The 20,861-nt window shown below is 47.4% G+C and overlaps 1 protein-coding gene across 2 annotated transcripts; it reads left to right on the top strand.

Annotated features, from left to right (window-relative positions):
* The first annotated feature begins 444 nt into the window (after positions 1-444).
* Positions 445-19,849, top strand: LGALS3 (galectin 3). Of its 2 annotated transcripts, XM_083439611.1 has the most exons (7): positions 540-576; positions 9,904-9,965; positions 13,597-13,618; positions 14,929-15,351; positions 16,747-16,835; positions 17,745-17,913; positions 19,557-19,849. In XM_083439611.1, the coding sequence occupies exons 3-7, from the start codon at positions 13,601-13,603 to the stop codon at positions 19,710-19,712; spliced, it is 855 nt and encodes a 284-aa protein (XP_083295737.1). In that variant the 5' UTR covers positions 540-576; positions 9,904-9,965; positions 13,597-13,600; the 3' UTR covers positions 19,713-19,849. The 2 variants fall into 2 exon arrangements, with proteins under 2 accessions (XP_083295736.1, XP_083295737.1); XM_083439610.1 differs by lacking the exon at positions 9,904-9,965 and having other exon boundaries at positions 445-576.
* Positions 19,850-20,861: the final 1,012 nt, after the last annotated feature.

Below are 20,861 nucleotides of genomic sequence, written 5' to 3'. Positions count from 1 at the left end.
AGTGTTTTTATTAGTGCTAGTACTTAGTACTCAAATACTTAGTACTAAAGTGTTAATAGTACCAAAAGACTAATAAAAATGACACCGACCATCCGTCTATAATATACCTGGACACACCCTCTGACTATGTGCTTTTTTCTCTGTCTTAAATCTCCCAAAGTGCAGCTTCCCTGAATGTCTACATGGTCAAGCTGTAGGACAGAAGGAGGGGAAAAAATTTCCCCCGTACATTTTCTCCCTGCCATGCAGATATTTGCAACCTTCCCCCGGTCTCCTCTCTCTCCCCTTTTCTCTAGAGGGAAAAAGTCCCCCCCGCCGCCCCTTTTCCTCGTAGGGGAGTCCCGGGCATCCTGGACGGGACGGGATTCCGAGGGGAACCCCGGCTGGGTGGCACCCATGGGGGCCAGGCGGCAGAAAAAGGCGGTGCAAGGTCGTGGGAGGGGCATTTTGGGGGCGGGACACCCGACGGGGCGGTCCCAGGACGGGGATATGAGACGCCTGGCGGGCCCCGCCCGAGCCCGTCTCGGCTGCTGCTTCCCCCCTTCTCAGTCCGAGGCTCCGACGGGATCCTGCCAGGTAAGAAGGGCGTCGAGGATCGGGCCCAGGAGATTTTGGGGGCGCTGGGGGGGGGGTTGGCCGACCTTCCACCCCCCTCCCCAAGAATGGTGCCACTTTTGGGGGTTCCTTTCTCCAGCCCCCCACCCAGCTGTCGGTGTTGAAAGACGGTTCCAAAAAGGGGAACCGTCTGACTTTTGTTTTTGGAGGATGGGGGTCTCTGGCCCAGGAGGGTGGGATTTGCCATCTCCAAACCCCCGCCGTCTGCGATGACCTCCCGACGGCGGCGATTTGAGGGGTCCTCCTCCTGCCCCCAGTTTGGGCATCTGCGCCCTCGAGGGGCGTGGAGGAGTTGGCTACCCCCTCCAAGAGCGCATCTGGCTCAGAGCTGACTTCTCCAAAGCTTGCAGAAGCAGAAGCCGTCCAGGGTCAGCCCAGCCCAAACCGAAAAGGGGCCTTAGACAAAAAGAGCCTTTGACGTCTCCTCTCCCCCCCCCCCGCCCCTGTCGACGTCTGAATTTGTAGGTTTGTCAAACTGAATCTCCGTAGCCTATTTCACAGCATGGAGCTCTGCCACCCTGCGAGGGTGATTCATCCCCGTCCGATATTAAACCCACACGCATGGATCTTGCAGGTTACATAAGAAGAGGCTGCAAGATCAGGCCCATAGCCCATCCATGCTCTAACCCAACTCCCAAGAGACTGCGATCCACTCACAGAGTTTAAACTGGCAGTGATCTACCCGCTTTTTTGGGAACTTGGGTCAAAGTTGTTGAGTTTTCTCAGGGAGGAGGTAAAATGTTGAGCTTTTTTTAGGGGAGCCACAGTTGTTCAGCTTCTTTGGGGGGGAGCCAGTGATCTACCAGTGATCTACCGCAGATGTCCAGTGATCTGCCGGTAGATCACAATCTACCTGTTGGACATGCCTGCTCTAACCAACTGAGCTATCCATGGATTAGACTAAAGAGCAGGGGACAAAATGTTGGTTCTGCTCCGCCTGTGTATTTGGAGACAGCCATGCTTTGGACGTGCTTCGGATTGGACCTGCGACCTTCTGCATGCCCAGCATGTGTTCTAGCCACTAGCACTGCGGCGCCAGTCCCCAGAGCTGTGGGGTGCAGCAGCAGATTGCCCTTTCACATCCCGCTACAGCTGGCCAGCAGCGGGTCGGACTCTGCGTCTCGTGCAGAGGCAGGGCAGGGCTGGGTGTTAGGCACAGCAAAGAGAGTGGAAGCCCAGAATGCAGAATTGTAAAGTAATGGTCGTTTTGTGCTCAAATCTAGGCGGAATGGGGTTGGTGTGTGGGAGAAAAAAAGTACAGATTTCGGAGTGGTGCAGAAATATTGAACTGTGACTCTGGATTTGGCTTTTGGCACATGTTGGCATGCAGCCAAGCAGCGAAAAGGCTTCTGCAGTTGTGCAGAATAGTTCTGCAATCCTGCATGCAACAGCCTCTTCTGTCTCTTTCAGAAGTTGCTGTTTAGGTAAGGTAAAAGGTAAAGGACTCCTGGACGGTTAAGTCCAGTCAAAGGCAACTATGGGGTTGCGGCGTTCATCTCGCTTTCAGGCCGAGGGAGACAGCATTTGTCCGCAGACAGCTTTCTGGTTCATGTGGCCAGCATGACTAAACTGCTTCTGGCGCAATAGAACACGCAACAGAAACCTAGTTGCTGTTTAGCTTCATTTAGGTCACATCTGCACCGATCTCTTTCCACAGAGCTATAGGTAGCAAATGTTTTCTTTTTCTACATCCAATAGAAATCCATAGCATCGATACTGAGAACCATCTGGGTGCGGTGACTGTGCTGTAATTGATAATCGCAGTTCATATCCTGTGTTTATGTCCAAGATCCAAAACGGCTTACAATCCGGATTCCTGTTTAGTAACACTTGCAGAGAGTCTTCCGTCTGTATGGGCGGAGGCAGTGATGCTTCTGCAAGCCAGTTGTGTGAGACCACAGGAGGGCAGGGTTTCCCCCTCCCACTGAACCCTCGGCTTGGCCACTGTGGGAACTGGATGCTAGACTCTGTGGCCCACTGGCCTGATCCAGGAGGCTCCTCTTAGGGTGTAACTATCATAGAACAAAGGGACGCGGGTGGCGCTGTGGGTTAAACCACAGAGCCTAGGACTTGCCAATCAGAAGGTCGGCGGTTCGAATCCCTGTGACGGGGTGAGCTCCCGTTGCTCGGTCCCTGCTCCTGCCAACCTAGCAGTTCAAAAGCACATGAAAGTGCGAGTAGATAAATAGGTACCGCTCCAGCGGGAAGGTAAACGGCGTTTCCGTGCGCTGCTCTGTTTCGCCAGAAGCGGCTTGGTCATGCTGGCCACATGACCCAGAAGCTGTACGCCGGCTCCCTCGGCCAATAAAGTGAGATGAGCGCCGCAACCCCAGAGTCGTCCACGACTGGACCTAATGGTCGGGGGTCCCTTTACCTTTACCTATCATAGAACAAAACAACACCACCACAAACTGGCTTATAAGTATAAAACCAAATTTACTAGAATAATAGCTAGAATAGAGATAGACTTGTAACCATTTAAGCAACAAATATACTAAGGTGCCATGTGCAAAACAAGGCCTGGAGATACTGTAAACGTGGAGTGGATAAATGTACAACTGTATCTTAACAAGTTACATGTGCAGTAAACGTTATAAAGGTAACGGTAAAGGGACTCCTGACCGTTAGGTCCAGTCACTAACGACTCTGGGGTTGCGGCGCTCATCTCGCTTTATTGGCCAAGGGAGCCTTTCCTCTTCTACGAATAAACCCTTTCTGGGAGCCCACATTTAAATTCTTCCCTGGTCTCCTTGCTGGCCCTAGTAGGACCAACTTGGCCAGTTAGCCCTGGTGATCATTTGATGTCTACTGACTGGGTTTTGTTTTGTTCCCCCCCCCCAAATGACCCCTGAATTTTTGAATTTTATTGGTATTGATGCTGCATTTTATGTTGTGTTTTATGCTGTTTCTAAGTCGCATTTTAATCAATATTTTATATTTGCTGTTAGCCGCCCTGAGCCCAGTTTTTAAACTGGGAAGGGCGGGGTATAAATAAAAAAATATTATTATTATTATTATTATTATTATTATTATTATGCATTTTTTTGTTGCTACCTGCCCTGAGGTCTTCAGTTGAAGGGCGGTAGACAAATCAAATAAATAAAATAAAGGTTGATAATAACGATATAGTAGTGTTCGTGCCTGACACCAGCTTGTGAGTGCATTTTATTTTGCAGATAAATGCAGTGCTTTTTTTGGGGGGGGGGTACGCAGGGGTACGCATACCCCCTAAACGTTTTGTGAATCTTAAGTTTGGCCTCATTGAGGGGCAGTATTTCAATAGGAGTAGGAAAATGAGAGTACCCCTAAACATTTTCTTTAGGGGGAAAAAGCACTGGATAAATGTATTTTATTTTGCAGGATGCTTAGACAGCTAAATGTGAAGATATCTAAGCAGTGTATCAGAGCAGAGTGTTAAAAAATAAAATGTTAACGGTAACTTTTGTGCGATTTGATTCTGGAGAGACTTCCTGGTTTACAGCTGCTCTGCCCCCCCCCGCCCCCCGCCCCGTGACTCCCAGCTTTTTGTGCGGTGGCTTTTTCATTTGTCACAATGTCAACATCCCTCCTTTGAAATGACAGCCGTGTGAGAATAGAAGGCGCCTTTTCTGTTTCCCCTTGGAAATGGGCGAGGCTGTATAATCCCCTAGGCATTATTTCTGCATTGTAGGTCTGAGCCCCTCCCAGCGCTGATGCTCAGCACAGCCTGTAGCCCTTGACCGTCCAGGGTGCTCTCAGCTGGGGCGGAGCCCATACCTATGGGGCAGGATGGCTGCTTTGGGTGCAGAAGGACCCAGGTTCAGTCCCCGATGGCCTCTCCAGTTCTTTCTTTCTTCTTTGACGATCACTCTTAGCTAAGTAAGATTGTCTTCCATAAACAATGAGTCCATAAGTGACTGTGGAGGCCAATTCTGGATCCACATGTCCATCCGCAGTGGAGACGTAGGTTTCCGGGCACGAGTTGATCCCGGTGAGGGTTTGCCAAGCGTGCCTTCCTCCTAGCACGTTTCTCCCTTGTGTCCTGAGTTCGAGTGTCTTCAAAGTCCATGACACCTTTGGTAAAGGCTGTTCTCCAACTGGAGCGCTCGCAGGCCAGTGTTTCCCAGTTGTTGGTGTTTATACTACATTTTTAAAGATTTGCCTTGAGAGTCTTTAAACCTCTTTTGTTGACCACCAACATTACGCGTTCCATTTTTAAGTTCGGAATAGAGTACAGTGGTACCTCGGGTTACAGACGCTTCAGGTTACATAAACTTCAGGTTACAGACTCTGCTAACCCAGAAATAGTACCTCGGGTTAAGAACTTTGCTTCAGGATGAGAACAGATATCACGCGGCGGCAGCGGGAGGCCCCATTAGCTAAAGTGGTGTTTCAGGTTAAGAACAGTTTCAGGTTAAGAACGGACCTCCAGGACGAATTAAGTTCTTAACCCGAGGTACCATTGTAGTTGCTTTGGAAGACGATAATCAGGCATCTGCACAACATGACCAGTCCAACGAAGTTGAAGAATCATCACTTCAACATGGGTGGATCTTTGATTCTTCCAGTACACAGTCGCGGGTGACAGACGAGACCCTTGAGAGCTGCTGTAAGTCAGAGTAAGCAACACTGGGAGAGATGGGCCACTGAACGTGACTCAACAGAATATGGCTTCATCCATTCAGCTCTGGTCTGAACTGACACACTCCTAATGTAGCAACTGCTTCTCCGGGTTAGAACAAAGATCCGTCTCGACACAGCACCTTGGCAAAGGGAGGGTATTTGCAATATAAAAACAGAAAAATACATAACATAGTAACAAATGAAAACAATTACACCCCCCCCCCCCCAGTTTAATAGGCCTGTGAGGAAAGGAATGTCTTTGCCTGGCGCCTAAAGATATGTAACAAAGGCACCGGGTGAGCCACCCTGGGGAGAACATTCCACAAACGGGGAGCCACTGCAAAAAAGGCCCCGCTCTCAAGTTGCCACCCTCTGGACCTCTCATGGAGGAGGGCACACAAAGAAGGGCCTCAAATGATGCTCTCTCTGGGGTCACTTTAGAGGCGCAGTTCTTGAGGTTTTGCGGTCCTGAGCCATTTATAGGTCAGGTCAGATTCTGAGTCATATGAGCATATGTCCCAGTGAGCAACCTGGCCACTTAATTCTGTACCAGCTGAAGTTTCTGAACAATCTTCAGAGGCAGCCCCATGGATGATGTGTTGCAGTAATCTATCCTAGAGGTTACCAGAGCATAGACGAAAGAAGTTAGGCTGTCCCTGTCCAGATGGGGGCACAGCTGGGCCACTAGCCGAAGCTGACGGATGGCGCTCAGCGCTGACAAGGCTGCGTGAGCAGTGCCGGATTCACGCATAAGCTAAACAAGCTATAGCTTAGGGCCCCACTCTCTTGGGGGCCCAAAAAAATTTGAAGGAAAAACACCTGGATGTACATTTCCAAAATATAAGATAATAAACAAATAAAATAAAACCCACGTACAGCAACAGTGTTTTGTGTTGTGTAGGCTCCTATGATATAAGGCATGGGTAGGCAACCTAAGGCCCTGGGGCCGGATCTGGCCCAATCACCTTCTAAATCCGGCTTGCGGGAATCAGCGTGTTTTTACATGAGCAAAATGTGTCCTTTTATTTAAAATTCATCTCTGGGTTATTTGTGGGGCCTGCCTGGTGTTTTTACATGAGTAGAATGTGTGCTTTTATTGAAAATGCATCTCTGGGTTATTTGTGGGGCACAGGAATTCATTCATTTCCCCCTCCCCCCCAAAAAAAATATAGTCTGGCCCCCCACAAGGTCTGAGGGACAGTGGACTGGCCCCCTGCTGAAAACGTTTGCTGACCCCTGATTTAAGGTAATGGGGTCTAGCAGCCTGCTAGCCTGCTCCCAAAGGACAAAGGACAGCTGGACATATCAAGGGCCCCATTACCTTCAGTAGTTTAGGGTCTCATCAAACTTAAATCCTGCCCTGTGCATCAGCCTTAAGCGAAATGGAGGCTCTGTTTTATTTTTTAATTCTAGCATTCCCCTCCCAGTTTTCAAGCATGGGGCAGATTTTCAAGGCAGTGAAAGACATAAGGAAAGCATTAAGAACCGGCAGCAATAACAGCGAGATAGTCATGCAGAAACAAAACCATGCAACCCTTTTGATCTTGGCTGCCTGCAATTGTGTTGAAGGCAAGGGAGTTAATTGCCTGTTTGGTGCTTCAGAGGCCCAAACAAAATGGGATTCTGTTGTCTAAATAGTTGGTGTTCCAAGAGGGCTGCCATTATCAGAGTTTTGGAGCCTCCCCGATTTGTGTTTTGTAAAGGCATTCTTTGCTTCCAGGAGAGCAGCCTGAGCTTGCCTTCACCAGCATGGACTTGGTTCTTGAAAGGGCATTGTAATAGCAGGGAGGGATGGTGAGGACAGAAGAAGGAGCATACTCTGAAAGATGCAGTGTTGACATTGTTGACATTGCACACAGTCCAGCAATAAGGTGCTTTAAGGCATGGGTAGGCAAACTAAGGCCCGGGGGCCAGATCCGGCCCAATTGCCGTCTCAATCCAGCCTGTGAATGGTCTAGGAATCAGTGTGTTTTTACATGAGTAGAATGTGTCCTTTTATTTAAAATGCATCTCTGGGTTATTTGTGGGGCATAGGAATTCGTTCATTCCCCCCCCCCAAAAAAAAATAGTCTGCCCCCCCCCACAAGGTCTGAGGGACAGTGGACTGGCCCCCACTGAAAAAGTTTGCTGACCCTTGCTTTAAGGCATCCCTGACAGGGATATGCCTGACACCTGTCTGCAAATAATTCTATTGTATTTCTGGGCAGAGTTGCTCAGCTCTACAAATCTATGATTCTATGAACTTGTGCTTTAAATAGACTTGTATTAAGTTTTCTTGATCACCTCTGGTGAGTCACAGTTGTCTCCAGGTGACCAAGGGGAAAATTTGTTGGTATTACTACTACTACTACTACTACTACTACTACTACTACTGGCCATCAATATGCTAGAAAATTCTCACGCAGGTATGAGTAGACAAGGGGCAAGTACCTTTCTCTCTGAGCTAATCTCGCAAATAAGTACACAACTTTGTGAGCTTGGAGGAAGAATAAAAGCATGCTCAGAGTTAAATTCCTTGTGGTTAGAGTCAGGATGATACATGCTAGATTTTCAGTAAGCGTACTTTGAGAAATGTTTTGCATGGTTGGCGCTAATGTTTAGCAACATGTTTTGCATTTGTTGCTAAACTTTGCAACAAAGCTCAGGGAGAAAACAAAAGCAAAGATCACCCAGTCCCGTTGGGCTGGTTTGGAGCTGGCTATTGAACAACTTCTACGTATCCTAATTTTATTGCCTAATTGGGTTGGAATGTTTGGCACGAAGGCTCTCTGTTTCGCTGTAGCAGGGTGGTTGTTCAGCCTCGCAACCTTCAGGTCTGATTCCTTTTCTCAGTGACACTTGCCTAAAACTCTGATCATCTTAAATCTCATTGCCGCAAAACCTAGGTTCTGCAGCTGGAATAAATTGCACAGGAGTTTCTTCATCATGGCTGGTTTGCAGGCAGATCTGAGTCTGTTTCATATTGCAGAGGAAGGTCTTGATAAACTTACTCCTTGCGTACCAAGTACTGTAACTGGCATGTTTACTTCCAGTGTGCCTGTAGTGTGCAGTCCACCTTCAGGTATCAGGTAAAGGTGAGTCACTAAAGATAAGCAGGAATCCACATGCCTGGGATTTAGTTTCTGCCTCTTGAAGGCCCCATTCTGTCTGATCCTTGCTATCCTGTCCAGGATGAAAGAAACTATACACAGAGACAGACTTGGGTCTGTCTGCTTGATGGGAAAATCAGACTGATTTAAGAGCTGCAGCAATTATGTAATAAGCAACTGGGGTGGAGTATAGGGATGTCAGGAGCATCCCCGATCATAAGATTTCAGGGCGCAAAGCTGAGACCTAAGGTAATGTCATTGGGGAGGGGGCAGACACTGATGATGTCACAGAGATGATGTCATGGGAATGCCACCAAGCACAACACATCAAGCATTAACCTGAAAGACCTACACTGGCTCCCAGTACATTTCCGAGCACAATTCAAAGTGTTGCTGACCTTTAAAGCCCTAAACGGCTTCGACCCAGTATACCTGAAGGAGCGTCTCCACCCCCATCGTTCTGCCCGGACACTGAGGTCCAGCGCCGAGGGCCTTCTGGCGGTTCCCTTGCTGCAAGAAGCCAAGTTACAGGGAACCAGGCAGAGGGCCTTCTCGGTGGTGGCACCCGCCCTGTGGAACTGCCTCCCACCAGATGTCAAGGAAATAAACAACTACCAGACTTTTAGAAGACATCTGAGGCAGCCCTGTTTAGGGAAGCTTTTAATGTTTAACAGGCTCTTGTATTTTAATACTTTGTTGGAAGCTGCCCAGAGTGGCTGGGGAAACCCAACCAGATGGGTGGAGTATTATTATTATTATTATTATTATTATTATTATTATTATTATTAAGTGCAATCACTATGACCATTTGCAGAGATGGAGTCACCGAGCTACTGTTTTCAGAGATCCCCTTGAAAAGGGGTTGACTATTAAACTGCTTTAGGAATCGTATCGCTGCGAAGAGAATAGGGGTCTCCTGAAAACATTCAGCGCCCCTTAACAAATGACAGCTCACAGAATTATTTGGCGTTCGCCATGTCTGTTTAAAGTGGCCGTGGCTCTTGGGGCTTCAGGTTTCCCGGCCCTACGAAGAAACCATTCGGGGATTGAACCCGGAACCTTTTGCATGTGTGGACAGGATCTTCCATAGCCGAAGAAGCTGAGCATGTGCAGAGACCTTGCCAGCTCCTAATAGCCTGGAGAAGAGGAGGTTAAGGGGTGATATGATAGCCATGTTCAAATATATAAAAGGATGTCACATAGAGGAGGGAGAAAGGTTGTTTTCTGCTGCTCCAGAGAAGCGGACACGGAGCAATGGATCCAAACTACAAGAAAGAAGATTCCACCTAAACATTAGGAAGAACTTCCTGACAGTAAGAGCTGTTCGACAGTGGAATTTGCTGCCAAGGAGTGTGGTGGAGTCTCCTTCTTTGGAGGTCTTTAAGCAGAGGCTTGACAACCATATGTCAGGAGTGCTCTGATGGTGTTTCCTGCTTGGCAGGGGGTTGGACTCGATGGCCCTTGTGGTCTCTTCCAACTCTATGATTCTATGATTCTATGATTCTATAATAGGACAGAAACTGGGTACCATCTTGGAGTGTTAGAATTGGATGGATTGGGGAGTAGCCTGAATTCCGATCCTCCTCCATCTTGCTAGGTGACCTTGAACTGACTCTTATCCTCACGACGACCCTGCGAGCTGTGCCAGGCAAGCCCCAGGTACATGCCTCTGCTGAGGCCAATGATAATTATAATGTATTACCTATACCCCACCCATCTGACTAGGTTGCCGCAGCCATTATTTTCTTATTCTGTTTAAACAAAATGTTTATTACAAAAGAAAAGATCATCAGGCCACATAAATGAACATAACCAGGTGTCTGGGGATTGTAAAATTCATCATCCAGCTCTATGAATAGCAAGAAGCCTTGCACTTTCCTTCATCGGGGTACTGAATACTCGTGGTGCAAAAATGATTCAAAGAGCAGGCAGCTGCTAAGAAGATGCTATTGGCTAAAGCCATCAGCGGACCAAAACAGTCTCTTGGTGTCAGGGGTTCAGGAGCAGAGTCACTGGAGAGGGAAGAAACAGAGAGTGAGGGGGAGGAGTCGGAAGGAAATGTCAGCGGCGACAGTAGTCCAAGATCTCTGAGTCTCTCCAGTGACTCGGAGGATTCACAGAAAGGGGCCCCCATGGTCAGGGCAAGGGGAGTGCCCAGGGGGACACCTCGGGAAGAAGGGGACTCAGAGAGTAGCAGCTGGAAATCCGGACCAGCGTCCCCCCCAGAGTGCAGTAGGAGGCAGGAGTGGCCACACCCTCGTCAGGGAGCGAGGAAACGGTCATCCGGAAAGTAAAACGCGCGCGCGCGCCAAGTTCAAATGTACAGGAGGGCGGCAAGGTGGGCAGCCCGGGTAAGGAGCCAGGTCCTAAAGCCCGCCGAAGAGAGGGGGAGGAGTCAGAGGGGTCTAGCTCCGCGTCGGAAGAGTCCAGGAGGAATGAGACCCCGGGGGGTAGTAAGACCCAGAGGAAGAGAGAGAGAAGGAAGAGGTGGAGTAAGATTAGAGTCTTGAACTGGTGCACGGGGGGTGGAGATCCAGACAGAGCTTCGCCGGTCTAAAGTCCAGACGTAGGGCTGGGACGCTGAGACTTGTAAATGGAGACTATTCTTCAATAAAGACTTTGATACTGTACTATCGGCTAGCGTTGGTCCTTGGTGAGCTGGGACCCGGAGCCAGCCCTGACACTTGGTGACTACCCTAAAGAAAAGCTCTTTGCTGGACTAGGCTCTCAAGCACCTACAGCCTGCTGACAGTCTGTTATTTGACAGCGATTAGGGGGTTCCTGAAGGGACGCGGGTGGCGCTGTGGGTTAAACCACAGAGCCTAGGACTTGCCGATCAGAAGGTCGGCGGTTCGAATCCCCACGACGGGGTGAGCTCCTGTTCCTCTGTCCCTGCTCCTGCCAACCTAGCAGCTCGAAAGCACATCAAAGTGCAAGTAGATAAATAGGTACCGCTCTGGCGGGAAGGTAAATGGCGTTTCTGTGTGCTGCTCTGGTTCGCCAGAAGCGGCTTAGTCATGCTGGCCATATGACCCAGAAGCTGTGCGCTGGCTCCCTTGGCCAATAAAGCGAGATGAGCGCCACAACCCCAGAGTCGGTCACGACTGGACCTAATGGTCAGGGGTCCCTTTATGTTTAAGGTAGTCTCTGTGGAAGTATATTGTATTTAAAAATGTGGTATCAGAGTTTTTAGGGGGCTAACCAGGTTGGGATAGCTGGGATAGCAGGCGTGTTGGTTTTTGAATGTCTGGTGTAGATTTTTTCAATTTCGTTGTTCTGTATGGGACACCGACAATAAAGATTATCGTATCGTATCATAATTGATATTCAGAAGCATTGCTGCCTCCAGCTGTGAAGGCAGAGCCATTGTGGCTATTAGATATGAGAGTCATCTTCAAATATCTCAAGGGCTGTCACATGGAAGAGGGAACCAGCTTGATTTCTTCAGCTCTGGAGGGTAGGACTCAAACCCATGGCTCAAGGAGATTTCAACTAAATATCAGGAAGAACTTTCTGACAGGAAGAGCTGTTGGACAGTGGAATGGTCTCCCTCAAGAGATTGTTGATTCTCCTTCCTTGAAGGTTTTTTTTAGCAGAGGTTGGATGAATATCTGTCAGGGATACTTTAGCTGAGATTCCTGCATTGCAGGGGGTTGGACTAGATGACCCTCGGGGTCCCTTCCAACTCTACCATTCTATGATTCCATGGTGAAAAGGTAAAGGACCCATGGGTGGTTAAGTCCACTCAAAGGCGACTATGGGGTTGCGGCGCTCATCTCACTTTCAGGCCGAGGGAGCTGGTGTTTGTCCGCAGACAGCTTTCTGGATCATGTGGCCAGCAGGACTAAACTGCTTCTGGCGCAATGGAACACTGTGACGGAAACCAGAGCGTACAGGGACCCCTGACCATTAGGTCCAGTCGACTCTGGGGTTGCAGCGCTCATCTTGCTTTATTGGCCGAGGGAGCCGGCGTACAGCTTCCGGGTCATGCGGCCAGCATGACTAAGCCGCTTCTGGCGAACCAGAGCAGCGCACTGAAACACTGTTTACCTTCCCGCCACAATGGTACCTATTTATCTACTTGCACTGGCGTGCTTTCGAACTGCTAGGTTGGCAGGAGCTGGGACAGAGTAACGGGAGCTCACCCCGTCACAGGGATTCTGTGATAGCCCTCTCCTCCATGAATCTATCCTTATCGTTAATGGCAGGGAAGGATAAACTGTAGAGTGAGCGTGCTTTTAATCAAATCAATCATGGGTGGGGTGAAGTGATGAGTCACCGTTTCGCAGCGTGAGCTGTTGCCACGAACCTCGCAGGACTGTTGTGAGGAGGGCTTCAGCAGGGCAGTGCTTGTCGTGCCAATGCGCCGTTGGTGCATTGTAAGTAAACTGTGTAGGGCAGATACACTTTCTTAACATGAATGGGGAGCATTTGATTTGAGTCATGGGCGTGTCGAGGCCTGAGTGAGTCATATTTGCACAGAGCTTTCGCCCGAAGCCATGGACAACGGCTGTGTGTTTTCCCAAAGTGGATGCTATGACAATTTCCCTGAATATCTCTTTGAAAGGGTGTGTTCGTGCGTGTTTTGTAGGCTTTCTATGAACTTTGTGGGTCTCTCTCTTTTCTTATTTGGCCAGCTTTCAGGGGAGTGTACCTTCTCGGAAAGACAGCTCTGTTTGTGTTAAGAAGTGGGGGGGAAACCTGAAATATGTTCCTGGGCGGTCTTCGCTTCTTGTTCCAAGATGAGTCAACATCATGTGTCTACTCAGAACACAGACGGAAATGAATTGGTAGCAGATCTGGATGGCTCACTGCTAGAAAATAGGGAGAAATTCCATTCGGTTTGCATTTAAAGGCAAACCTACCTAATTCTCACTTTTCGAAACAACACAAGCGCTGAAAAACTAGAGAACTGAAAAACACCCGTCCTTTGAAACTGGCGCAATTCTGGATTTTGCAAAGCCCTTCTGCAGCCAAGTAATGTGCAGGTGCTGCGGTAAAGTCTTTATGAAGATGCACACAGTGAAAAGAAAACGCGAACATGCTTTATATTAGGCAAAATGGCAAGTAAACATTTAAAGAAGTTTGCACTCCAACGCTGGTGAATTTACCCGAGCGCTTGAAAGCAACATCTGGATTCTGAGCTTTTTCTTTGCCCAAAAATAAGTAAATCCCAGCCTTCATCAAGCTGGTGCTTCTCCAGATGTTTGGGACCACAACTTCCATCAGCCAGTGGAATCTATGGCAGCTGCCTTGCACTGACCTGTTCTCTTTTTCTCTTTTGTTTCAGGAAGATGTCTGACGGCTTTTCAGTAAGTATCTGCTCTCCTGATGCAGTAGTGCTTTTGATGCCAATTTTAAAAAGGATTACTGTGTTGTTGCTGTGACCTGAGACCTCACCTGATCTTGGCTTGAGAAAGCAGGGTGCTTTCTGTATCATCGAGAAAGCACCAGCCACGGTTTCAGCTGAGACATTTAATTGCACGTTTAGTCAAAACCCAGTTAAAACTATATATCGGGTTTTTTCCCGTCTATAAGATGCCCCCATGTATAAGACGGCCCCTATTTTGGGGGCAACAACCAATCGCCAGTCCACACTCGGCACTATCCGTGTACAGTGGTACCTCGCAAGACGAATGCCTCGCAAGACGAAAGAGTTTTTTGTTTTTTGAGTTGCTTCGCAAGACGAATTTCCCTATGGGCTTGCTTCGCAAGACGAAAAAGTCATGCGCCTTTTTCTTAAAACCGTCAATGCATTCCTATGGGAAATCGTCAATGCATTTCCTATGGGAAACCGTGCTTCGCAAGACGAAAAAATTCACAAGACGAAAAAACTCGCAGAACGAATTAATTTCGTCTTGCGAGGCACCACTGTATAAGATGCCCATTGATTTTTGACATTACAGTGGTACCTCTTGTTACAGACTTGATCTGTTCTGGGGTGCCGTTCGCACTCCGAAAATTCCGCAACTGGAGCGTGGCATGATAGAGTGCTTCCGCGCATGTGTGAGATGTGCAGAGTGCTTCTGTGCATCCGCACACGGCAAAACCTAGAAGTATACCCAGAAGTATGGTAGGGACTTTATCTTCTTTCCATCTCTGGGCTAGTAGCATCTGCGCGGCTGTCGTTGCATAAATAAAAAGTCTTTTCTGCTCCCTTGGAATATCTGCAACTATATGTCCTAATAAAAAAGACTCTGGGTTTTATTTTTACAAAAGTTAATTTGAATTTTTCCCCATCTCATTATATAGTGGACACTCGGATTGCGAACGTGATCCGTGCAGGATGCACGTTTGCAACCCACAGCACTGTGTCTGCGCATGCGTGGATTGCGATTCGGCGCTTCTGCGCATGCACAAAGTGAGATTTAGCACTTCTGTGCATGCGCGACCCCCGAAACCCGGAAGTAACCCATTCTGGTACTTCCAGGTTTCAGCGGGTCTGTAACCCATAAAAAACGCAATCTGAAGCGTCTGTAACCCGAGGTATGACTGTATATCATTTCCCAGAATGATTTTATTACCTTACAAGGCCACCGTATATGATTTTTCTTTACATTTCCAGCAAATATTTGGACTTCTTATACATTTTTTGCTAACTGTTGCTTTGTTCTCTACACAGTTGTCTGATGCCCTGTCCGGGGGCGCCAACAACCCGAACGCCAACCCAAATGCCCAGCCGAACCCTTGGGGAAATCAGCCCGGCACTTTCCCAGGATATCCTGGAGCGTTCCCCGGCCCGTATCCTGGAGCACCCGGCGCATACCCAGGGGCCCCTGGCGCATATCCTGGAGCACCCGGCGCATACCCAGGGGCCCCCGGCGCTTATCCTGGGGCCCCACAAGCAGGTGGCGGATACCCTGGAGGCCCACCCCAGCCAGGCGGATTTCCCAGCGCACCTGGAGTGGTTCCACCAGGTGCTTCCGGCATGTATCCTGGCCCCGGACAGCCCCCAAGTGGCGGAGGAGCACAGCCGACCGCACCGCAGGGTGGACCCGGGTTCCCATCTTCCGTTCCGTCCGGAGGAGCACCTTCCGGCCCGTTGGTGAGAAACCTGCTTGTTTGCGTGTGCCTCTAGGCTAGGAAATCTCTCTCTCTGATCTGTCTTATACCAGAAAATGTATACACTGCATTGACGGTAAGCAATAACAGCAAAAGCGGCTTGCAAGATTTAGGGTTCTGTGTCTTTTTTAAAAAGGAAATGAGTACCCTTTGTTCACAGAACGAGAAGTTACTCCTGGATGAAGCTGTGAATAGGATCAGTTTGCAATATTCCCTATAGATAGGTTTTTCTTCTGGACACCAGTTGCCCACTCAAAACTCCATTCCACAGAATGCTGTATTATTTTACTGTTGTTAGCCACTCTGAGCCCGGCTTCGGCTGGGGAGGGCAGGATATAAATAATAATAATAATAATAATAATAATAATAATAATAATAATAATAATAATTACATGAGTTCCTCAGCTTAAGGCAAAGATCTGAGGGTTGGCGGAATTAAATTAAACTAGCCAGAGTCATTTCATTATTATTATTAATTTGTACCCCACTTTTATATACTGATTTGTATACCGCTTCTATGCCCAAATGTCTTATATATTCCTCTCTGGTCCTATAGAACAGAGAGAGACCTGACCAAAATTGCTGTGAAAATAATATTTTTTGATGATTGCACCAAGGTTTATTTTCTCTCTAACTTGTTAGTTGTGGCTTTAAACACTTATTCTATTTTACCTATATTTTGGTGATTTGTTTATATTTTATATATTATGAGCTGCTTTGAGGTTGTCTCCCAGGTCCCAGACCAGTAGTTCTGAAGCTTTTTCCCCCCTCTGGGCCACACTTTCAGATGAAAAATTGGCTCACACCACACCAAATTTCCTCTTGATAAGGAATACATTGGGGGAGGGGGGAACTATTCCTAGCAGTGCTTGATTTATAACATAGAACACAACTATGATCATGAGACGTCCAGAAAGTACGAAACAATGCAGCTACATAAGAACATGAAACATTCCCAAAATAATTATAAATGAGCCCCTTACATATGTACCTTAAGTATGTATACAAACTCAGGGACAAGTGTGTGCTTGCTTTTGCCGGGTAATCTCATTTATATTAGGTCTAATTTGCGGCAAACAAACATCCACCTCCTCATCAACACAAAGAAACCTTTCTCTTTTCTGAGCTTGAAAATCCCACAACAATACGCTGTGCAGAACTATAGCCAGTGGGTTGCTGACGCTCTTGCTCTCAGTTTGGAAGGATAACTATCCGCTATTCTGCAAATAAATAAATATTTTGATACTATACACTGAAATGTTCACATGTTCCTGTGATTGTCCTTGAATCTTCCTGCCACTTGCCATCCTTTCTTGCCACACCCTTTGAGACCTACTGCCCTCGACCAAAACTCTGAACGTTATACCATCTTTTGCAGAAAGTTCCTTGTGACATCCCACTGCCGGCAGGACTCCAGCCTCGCACTTTGTTGACCATTGTCGGGACGGTGAATCCAAGGGCAAGCTGGTAAAGATGGAATATAATAATAATAATAATAATAATAATAATTTATTTATACCCCGCGCATCTGGCTGAGTTTCCCCAGCCACTCTGGGCAGCTGGAAAAGCGATTGGGGGGGGGTGCGGGGGGTGTTCAAGTTTTCTGTAGGAGGGGATTGCATGTTTGGGGCCGAATTACGGCTGTGGTGTCTCCCTCTTACTCGTGGGTAGGCAAACTAAGGCCCGGGGGCCGGATCCAGCCCAATCGCCTTCTCAATCCGGCCCGCGGACGGTCTGGAAATCTGCGTGTTTTTGCATGAGTGGAATGTGTCCTTTTATTTAAAATATATCTCTGGGTTATTTGTGGGGCCTGCCTGGTGTTTTTACATGAATAGAATGTGTCCTTTTATTTAAAATGCATCTCTGGGTTCTTTGTGGGGCATAGGAATTCATTCATTTCCTCACAAAACAAATATAGTCTGGCCCCCCACAAAGTCTGAGGGACTGCAAAACTGTGTTTATAATTATTTGAAAAGCTATCCAGGAACTCTGTGACAGTCAAATTCTCAGCTGAAAAAGAGCTACAAATTGCACACCTATCAGCCAAATTTGCCCTGGCAGCTAAGAAGTTCTGTTCCAGCTCTGTTAATGCTTTCTAATTTTAAATTTTTATGCTGTACATTTTTCATGCTGGAAATGTTTCTAGGTTAGGTTGTGCAATTTCAGAGGAAAGCCTTGCTCTTGCCTTGTACATTGTAAAGACCTTTGGCTGTATGCAATAAATTGATTATTCTTTAAGGGGATTTGTTAGACCCTGGGAGAACACTGTGACTCTGATAACAGTGGTCTTAATCCCTGGCTCCCACTGTGTGATTTATGATCAAATGTTGAGACATTCCTCAGGAGACGGTTACAGCTTGTGTCTCCCTGTTGCAGCATTAAAGTGGATTTGAAGAAGGGGAATGACATCGCCCTCCACTTCAACCCCCGCTTCAATGAAGACGGCAGGAAAGTTATTGTTTGCAACACCATGCTTCATAACACCTGGGGGAAGGAAGACCGGACGGCACCCAGGTTCCCTTTCGAGGCTGGCAAACCTTTCAAGGTAAAGGGGGGGGGCACAGGGAAATGGGGTTCTCTCTCTTAACTGAAGCAGAAGCGAGATGAATGAGTTAAACGTTTGTGCTCTACAGTGGATGCTCGGGTTGCGAACGGGATCCGTGCGGGATGCACGTTCGCAACCTGCAGCGGCGCATCTGCGCATGCGCGGGTTGCGATTAGGTGCTTCTACGCATGCACAAAGCGTGATTTAGCATGTGCGCAACCGCCGAAACCCGGAAGTAACCCATTCCAGTACTTCTGGGGTTTGGCAGTCCGTAACCTGAAAAAACACAACCTGAAGCACCTGTACAGTGGTGCCTTGCAAGATGAAATTAATTCGTTCTGCGAGTTTTTTCGTTATGTGAGTTTTTTCGTCTTGCGAAGCACCGCTGTGTATTGACGGTTTCCCATAGGAATGCATTGGCGGTTTTTTAAGAAAGGCGCAAGACGTTTCGTCTTGCGAAGCAAGCCCATAGGGAAATCCGTCTTGCGAAGCAACTCAGAAAACGGAAAACTCTTTCGTCTTGTGAGTTTTTCGTCTTCCGAGGCATTCGTCTTGCGGGGCACCACTGTATAATGAAAACACTGGCTGAAATTGATGTTTTAATGATGGGCAGCTTATTTTACCAAGGAAATTAATTGCCGCATTTCCACAAAGAGCTGTGCCTAAAGCAGTGAACGACAACTTCCATCAGCCCTAGAAAGCACGGCCACGGGAGTTGCAGGTCCCCACATCTGGTCTAAATCCACAAAAATTACATCTGCTTCTGTACCACTCTGTTTCATTACACCGCAAGCCTGCCACCCTATTTCTGCATCACCTCTAGTAAACATCCATCATTCAGCCAGCAACATATGCATTTCATCTGCAGTCTTGCTTAGTGGTTATAGCAGTAAGAACAGAAGATGACCACAACCTAGATTGGACGAAAGTTTTCAGCCTCACGACCAGATGTTTCTGGCAAGACAGGCACCCAGTATTTAACATTTACACTTTTTTGTTTTAAGTGTTCAGAGAATGCAGGTGTGTGGCCTCTATCAACTTTAGTCTTGTTTTCCATTTGTTTATTTGCTGACATATCAATCCTCAAATACTTTGCCACATCCTGTACCAGAACCAGGATTCCACATGACTGCACAAAATTGCATCAGCAGGCAACCGTGTGATGACTCTTCCACACAGGAAAACATATATATATAAAAGGCATTTACAGACTGCTTAATCAGCATTTCTAAGAGGGGTACATAAAACAAACCATACAAAGGATATAACCATTAAAAATCTCCATAAAACTAAATACCAGCATATAACACCTGCTGGAAGAAGGAAGTCTTTGCAGCAAGGAGGTTGCCTACCTAATCCCAAGTGGGAGGGAGTTCCACAGGCTTAGGCCTGCAGCAGTGGTTTACTGACTTGACTCAAGGGTAGAGCCACTGAAATTAATGCAAGTTAAGTTAGTCATGGCCGTTAATTTCAATGAGTTTACTCTTAGTAAACGTTAGTTGAATATAGCCCTAAGCCTTGATTGCCAGAGTGCTAGGAAGCCATGCTCTGTTCAAAGAATTTGGAACTTAATCTCTGCTCACAGCCTCTGCCAATCTGCTTCCCTGGTTCTTTTAATGTTTTGAACACCTCTCCTTTTCCAGATTCAGATTCTTTGCGAAGCGGATCACCTGAAGATAGCAGTCAACGATGCTCATTTGATGCAGTATAACCACCGCATCAAGGAGCTAAACCAGATCAACAAGCTGTGCATCAATGGCGACATCACCCTCACCAGTGTCACACCAACAACCATCTAACCCAAGGCTGCAGCAACCTAATACGCCAACTCTGCGTGCATTAAAACAGCAGCTGTCGTTTTTCTAAAAAGATGTCCGGCTGGCTTCGCTTTGTAGGGCAAAGTTTAATAAAAATATATATACACAGGACCAGTCAAGGAGAGGCTGAGTGTCATATGTAAGTCCTCACAAGCAGGTTTCTAGTCCTTATGGGCACCAGAGGGTTAGAAAGGGTGTTGGCAATGGAGGGAGGATGGAGTGTGCAGGACTGCTAGGAGTGAGGGTTTCTGATTTTTATTAGTAACTTTTTAAAAGCTAAACATCCGTCAGATATTCAAACAAATAATAATAATAATTTATTATTTGTACCCCGCCCATCTGGCTGGGTTTCCCCAGCCACTCTGAGTGGCTTCCACAGAGACAAAAAATACACTAAAATGCCACACATTAAAAACTTCCCTGCCTTCAGATGACTTCTAAAAGTCTGGTAGATGTTTTTCTCTTTGACATCTGGTGGGAGAGCATTCCACAGGGCAGGCGCCACTACCAAGAAGGCCCTCTGCCTGGTTCCCTGTAGCTTTGCTTCTCGCAATGAGGGAACTGCCAGAAGGCCCTCAGCGCTGGACCTGAGTGTCCGGTTAGAATGATGGGGGTGGAGATGCTCCTTCAGGTATACTGGGCCGAGGCCATTTAGGGCTTTAAAGGTCAACACCAACACTTTGAATTGTGCTCAGAAACATACTGGGAGCCAGTGTAGGTCTTTCAAGACCGGTGTTATGTGGGGAAGGGGGTGGGAGAAACATTTCAAAACTTATCAGTATAGGAGTACTGGCACCTTCAGAAGCCCTAAGGTCCAACATTGATGAATAACAATGCCAATTCAATTTGGACTTGTGGGTGACCATACCAAAATGGTAGGGAACCGGGGTCCTTTAAGTGATGCTCACCAAACTTAACATTATCATGCTTATTAAATTTGTGTTCAGCCTTGCATCTGTAGAATCCCAGGGCAGTTCATAACATAATCACCTCACCCCAACAGCGTTCAGTCTTGCCAGCATACCTCGGGCAAAAAAACCTCCCAAACAATACTGCTTTTATTTGGACTAGAGCAAACTCTGCTGTGGACCCTTTTGTGCACCCCAGGTGTATGTGTACCAAACTTTGGGA

Source organism: Podarcis tiliguerta, assembly GCF_965153285.1.
Source record: "Podarcis tiliguerta genome assembly, chromosome: 1".
Classification (NCBI taxonomy): Eukaryota; Metazoa; Chordata; class Lepidosauria; order Squamata; family Lacertidae; genus Podarcis; species Podarcis tiliguerta.
This window is presented reverse-complemented; position numbering and strand designations above follow the sequence as displayed.

Bases quoted from the DNA above. Each gene is read 5' to 3' on its own strand.
- LGALS3 (XM_083439610.1), top strand. The intron at 15,352-16,746 runs GTGAGAAACCTG...CATCTTTTGCAG, and splicing joins GAGCACCTTCCGGCCCGTTG to AAAGTTCCTTGTGACATCCC. The intron at 16,836-17,744 runs GTAAAGATGGAA...TCCCTGTTGCAG, and splicing joins GTGAATCCAAGGGCAAGCTG to CATTAAAGTGGATTTGAAGA.